General features: G+C 34.2%; 1 protein-coding gene across 1 annotated transcript; it reads left to right on the top strand.

Moving 5' to 3' along the window:
- The first annotated feature begins 615 nt into the window (after nt 1-615).
- LOC308701930 (uncharacterized protein) lies at nt 616-3,102 on the top strand. The gene is made up of 5 exons (XM_081384408.1): nt 616-721; nt 847-1,170; nt 1,357-1,506; nt 1,658-1,761; nt 1,841-3,102. Exons 1-5 carry the CDS (start codon nt 697-699, stop codon nt 1,931-1,933), a joined length of 696 nt encoding a protein of 231 aa, XP_081240534.1. The 5' UTR covers nt 616-696; the 3' UTR covers nt 1,934-3,102.
- Nucleotides 3,103-6,264: the final 3,162 nt, after the last annotated feature.

Genomic DNA, 6,264 nt, shown 5'->3' with positions numbered 1-6,264 from the left:
TCTTGGTTTTTAAAGCACTACATAAATTGGCACCACCATACCTTTCTGAGTTGTTGTCGGTATATATTCCGTCTAGGTCATTGAGATCGGAAAATTTAAATCTCCTTGTGACTGTCAGAACAAACTCTAAACGGAAAGGTGACAGAGCGTTTTCTCGAGTCGGTCCTACACTGTGGAATAACCTTCCGCTCTCTGTCAGATCAGCAAAGTCGTTGGCTGTCTTTAAGACGTTGTTAAAAACCCATTTATTAGATGTTGCATGGGGTGCAGTCTGAAGTGGCCTGGCCCTTTTTTTTTTTTTTTTTTTTTTGTGTGTTATAGTATAGTTGTCTTGTCTTATGTTTTACTTTCAATTGCTTGTTTCTATGTACAGTTTTTTTTTTAATACGTATTTTTATTATATTGTCTGTAAAGCACCTTGGGCCACTTCTGTTGTATTATGTGTGCTATATAAAAAAAAAAAACAATTTTGGGCGTACTATCCCTTTAAGTTTATTAATGAAGTGGTGATGGCAATAAGGGCATTAGATGTTTAAAAAAGTGTGGTCAGAGTGAGTTTGACTTAGACTTCCTCTTCTTGATGTGGAAGGTTATTTGTCTTCCTGTGTTTTCTTCAGAGCTGCAGTAGATTCATCTTAATGTTGTGTGGAGGGAAACAGAATCATTCTGAAGTGTTTTAATCTCGACAAGAACAACATGAAGATCATTCAGCTTCAGCTCTGTGAGTTTATTATATGATATGGCTATATATACAGGCTTTGTAAACTTATTCAAATTAAATTAAAATTGTTGTGTAATGCGTCAGGGTTTTATCAGTTTTTTTTTTTTTTTTTTTTTATCTTATAGATGTGTTAATCTGTTGTGGAGCTGCAGTCTCAGATCAACTCACTGATTTGGGATCAAATGTGACCATAAACTGTGATCTTGATGAAAATGAGGTTTATTGGATTTTACTGAAAACACCAGATCCTCCAACAGTGATTCTACGATCATTCTCAACATCAAAATCACCTTTTTACTTAAATAATGCATTCAGTAAGAAATATTCTGTGATATTTAAACATCGTCTGGTTATTAATAATGTGACTGCTGATGAATTAGGAGTTTATTACTGTATGAAAACAGGCACACCTCCAAAACTCAGCAAGAGCACCAGACTGCACTTCACCGGTGAGTTCATTACTTTTTCAGTGATCAAGACTCACTAATGATCACTGCTTACATTCATACTTGCCATTATACATTTTTAGATATGAAAAACATAATTATATTAATAAATAACAATGTATTATCATAATTCTCAGTGCTTTAAATCTTTAGTTTATTACTGTAAGAAACTGGACACTTTCCTTACAGAATCAACTCAACTAACTGAGTGTTACAATCACACAATTGAGGGTCACAATCATACAGCGCTGGAGTTTATTGATCAGAATCAGACACAATGGCACATTATTACCATCATATCTGCTCTGATGAACGGGCTTCTGATCATTGTGCTGATCGGTGAGATATTTTCAGCCATATTCATATCATGCTTTTCTCCATAGGCAGCTGAAGTTAATTAAATATGTAAATATTATTTATTTAGGCTTTTGACTATTTCATTATTATTAAGAAAGAATAATGTAACCTGAATTCACTGTTCCATGTTTAGGACTGGTAAAGGTTTTTGTTGTTGGAAACAGAAGGTCCACAGAAGAATCACAACTCAACGCTGATCTACAGCAATCGCAAGTCATTGAAGAGCACGACTTACAAGTAAGAATAAACTTAAATTATTAAGGATTTATGTCATTTTGGTCAACTGTATCTGGAATTGCTGATATTTCTCTTTCAGTACGCCACAATGGATTTTTCCAAGATCCGTAGAAATATTCGCTCCAACCAAATCACCAGCACATATGCAGCTCTAAACCTGCCGAAGTCATGAACACACGAGTATGACTGATCTTATACCTATCTTGTTCACTTTGTTCACTCTGAAACTTCTAAAAATAATTTTAGATCAGGGGTTTTGAAACTAAATTGAATATTATTATTAATATTTCATTCTGCTTTATAAAGACTGCTTGGAAGTCATGAGAATGATCACAATTATTTTTATTAAATTGACAGCTATAGTTTTATATTTTTCCTTGTGTGTACATCCAACAAAACTGTAATAATGTGTAGATTGGTGGAATCAAAATGCTTGAAAACCCCTGTTGCAGATGAAATGAGTGTTTAGGAACTTTTGTATACTAGTTAGTCTACTTCTCTTTGTCAGTTGGAAGACTTTTGGGTAACGCTTTTTTTCAAGGTGATGTAGTTAAACATTACTATGTGTATTTACTATAGTAATAACAACAGATTATGCATAACTAGTCTACAAGTAACTAACCCTAATGGTAGCGCTATACGAAGTTTGTGTAGTTACTTAATATTACTCAGTACTTATTTTAGTAAGTACAATGTAACTATGTCCCCTCCATTTAAAATAAAGTTTAACCAACTTTTGTCTTAATCTGTATCTGGTCAAAAGTTTACGGTAGTGGCTGAAGTGGATATTTCTTTTTTTTTCTAGCATACTTTGACTTCAGTATGGAGTGTGTGCACATTATTCATTACTTTTATGCTTGGTTTCCATGCTTTTGAACCAAGAAGTAAATTTATTTAACAATTTATTTAATAAAGGGAACTGTTTATTTGTCAAGATGTTTCAATTAATACCTGTATTAACTAATCTTTATAAAAAAAGAAAACCAGAATCAGTTATATATGACCATAAGATGATAAAGTCTTCTCTTGTGAAATTTTGTGGCTTGTCAACCTACTTTTCTTTAACTCAACACTTTTTTTCTTCTCTTTTTTTTCTCTTCTCTTCTCTTCTCTTTTTTTTTTTTTTTGGTGAAACAAAATGAGAATTTGAAGAGTCCGTCTGTTGTTGTTGTTGTTGTTGTTGTTTTTATATGCATTTTATACTGAGAAAACATCTGAGATTTGGGTATTCAAATCAGAAGAAGAAATGTGATCGCAAATGAATGGCAGAAATATTTTCTCGATTTTCTCATTCTTTTACTTTAAAGGGATAGTTCACCCAAAAATTAAAAAAATTGTGCCATTTACTCACTCTCAAGTTATTCCAAACCTGTATGAGTTTCTTTCTTCAGCTGAACATTTTGAAGAATGTCGGTAATCAGACAGTTGATGGTAGCCATTGACTGGCTACCGTCAACTGTTTGGTTACCGACATAAACAATATATCTTCTTTAGGAAACATTTAGGAAAACACCTTTATTCTCAGAACACAGTCCAGCCTTTCAGTTATAATCTACCTTTATTATAAAGCTGCTTTATTTTGAATAAATATTTTTTTTGTGTGTGTATGTTTTTGTGTGTTTGAGAATGTCACTTTAATAATCTACAAAAAAATTCTTTAGCTGGTATCACTACAGTCCCTATAGTAATAGTAGGCCTTTTCCTATACTTAATGTAAACAGCATTTTACTTTAATAACAAAGACAAGTTAATGAAATTTCAATGTCATATTAAATCATTTCCATATTGATATTCATATTGATTGGTGTTTATGACTTTATGAAGTGAACACAGACATACATTAAGCACCATTTCCAGATTCATTATAAATCAATAATTAAACTAAAAGAGAAAAAAGTATTCTAAACTGGTTTATTGGAAATGGCCTGGCATAACCCATAGTATTATGTATAACAAAATGTCTATTAATATAGGTTTGTGTACAGTACAGTAATATATATATATATATATATTTATATTGCAATTTGTTAAGTAAAAAAGTAACACTATGCAGTGGTGTTTTTAACTGAACTTAACTGAAGTGCTAAACCAAAACCATAAACATGTTCCACTGGCTTGGGCACAGCCAAAGACTCTCACCTTTGTCTAGAGTGGAGGTTTTACTGTTAACCCAGTGCAGTGTTTTTCCAAAACCTTTAAGTTTATTTATCTCAGTTCTCACGGTTGTCTAAACCTCAAGTGGAAACCGAGCAGCATTGCAGCATGCTAGCTTTGTTTGTTTACTTGGTCTGCACATAAAGTGCCCACTTACTTGCCAAGTGTGTTAACGCATAAAGCATATTTACAACACTTATACCGAAGTTTATATTGCCGTGAATGCCCAGGAAACTGAATCTGTCAAAGCCATTTCACAGGAATCTAGGGTATTTCTCAAAGGCTTCAACCAATGAAATAAATGCTTACACAAAAATAATACTAGAAGTGCTGAAACTATGTGAAAAAAGCATGTGAACATTAAATGAACATTCACACGGCAGTCTGTAAATATGAGGCCAATTGCTGCAAACGGACAAGCAGGGTGATACTAACAGAGACATCTCCTGCAGTGCTGCTGACCAATCAAGTTTGAGGATCAGAACTAACAGCTGTATGATGTTTATTAAATATTTCAGGCATAACATTTTTATTAACTTAGAATTCTGGTCAATTTGATAACTTCTGCACAGGTATATTTTTAGTCCGAAGGTGGAACGCATTGAACAATTCAGCAGGTGAAAGCTCCTTTAAGCTGTTTTCTATTGCAGCCTACACCCTGTGTGAGAGTGACCACCATGACTTATAAGTGATAAAAATAGCCTAAATATTTCGGTGGCAATGTGCATGATGTCATTGGCAGATATGGTCCTCTGCAAATTCAAATAAGAGCCAATCAAAAGCTTTACTAAACAGCCTTTAAATGGCAGGAGGCATCATGCACATCAACAACAGGCCAAAAATGTATTAGCCTATTCAACATATCCTTGTGTGTGTGCGTGCGTGTGTTTATGTGTGCATGCTCAATTAAAACAAAAGAGAGAAGAAGAAAACAGAAATCATGGGATTAATCTTTTCTTGTTGAAAACATAAACGAAATATTTTCACGATAATATTTTTACAAATATGACATGTAGGCCTGTATTACAATTTTACAAAGTAAAATGGGTGCCTTACAAGAGGATCATCATATCTGAGGGTCTATGGTTTGTTCACATTTGTGGTTTCTTACATCATGTTTGGTTGTGACTTTGTTTGCACAGGTGGCTGATGGGTTTTCCCTCCAGAAGATGCACATGCAAAAGCCAAGACTGAACTTCACTGAACTGAAATATTTATTTGTTTGTTCATTGTGTGTATAACATAACTAATTTAGTATCTAAACAAGTTTAGTAACTACATTATCCTCTTCCACGCAGACTAGATCAAATCTGGTCATCTTTCTGGGGCTTCACCTCCACTGTAAGCAGCTGCATAAACTCTGGTCTTATAGGGTTTGTTTTTGGATCTTGACCGTTTTAGTGTGCTATACACAAGGACAAAGTGCACTTAATTAAATTTACAGTGCCACTTACAGTGTGCTTGTGCTATATTTTGTTAAATAATGCAAATACATTTTTTAAGTGTGGCTTAGGTGTCCAAATATATGTTAGGACACTTGAGTATTTCAAAGATTTGGTTTGGGTGTTTATCCAGTAGAGGGCGCCACACAACAGTGAGACAACCACACCCAGAAAGAGGCTCCTGACTAAAGTAGAGAAGTAGAAAGGTTTGATTTGACAATGACAAGTCTTAATATCTTAATATTTTAGGAACTATTACTGGATTACATGGCAAAAAATACTGTATGTTTGACATACAAGGTGGCAAAGTGCACATTTGCAGCTTACCTTGAGGGATATGTGTATAGAGATGAATCTGATTATAGGACAGGTTTCCTCTATCAACATCCTTGTTGGTCCTGCAACAACATCCCCATATCTAGCACTCAGATTTTCAAGGCTGGGTTAGAGTTATAAGCTTGTACAGCATTGCTTATAACGTATATAATTTCCCTCAAATTTTAGGAGTAGGTTATGATTCGGGTTTAGTGTACAAGTAGGGTTCAGGTTTACTGAAATATTTGTGACTGAAATGTTGTCCCTGGGCCAACAAACAGCCAAAGCTGATCCAGTTTTGAACGCATATTACTTAAAGCTGTTTAGTCTTTTTCTCTCTGTCCCATTTTATAGTAGTAAGGACATTTTGGACCCCACAAGCACTAACAGCCTTTGCTAATTGCTATGTTTCACCTGAGTCACTTGAAATGGACTTGAAATGCAACAGAAGGGGCCTTCACTTCACACAAACCGGGGTTGGAAATTAATGGGAGGGTGAAAATACCACCAAAAGTATTGAAAATGCCCACAAAAAATAAGGATATGGGGTAACAAAAAAATTAAAAAATACTTTGTGTGTTCTTGTTTTTTT

The sequence above is a fragment of the Scardinius erythrophthalmus genome (assembly GCF_964197995.2).
Source record: "Scardinius erythrophthalmus genome assembly, chromosome: 14".
Taxonomy (NCBI): Eukaryota; Metazoa; Chordata; class Actinopteri; order Cypriniformes; family Leuciscidae; genus Scardinius; species Scardinius erythrophthalmus.
The sequence above is the reverse complement of the archived record's forward strand: the minus strand, read 5'-3'. Positions and strand labels throughout refer to the sequence as shown.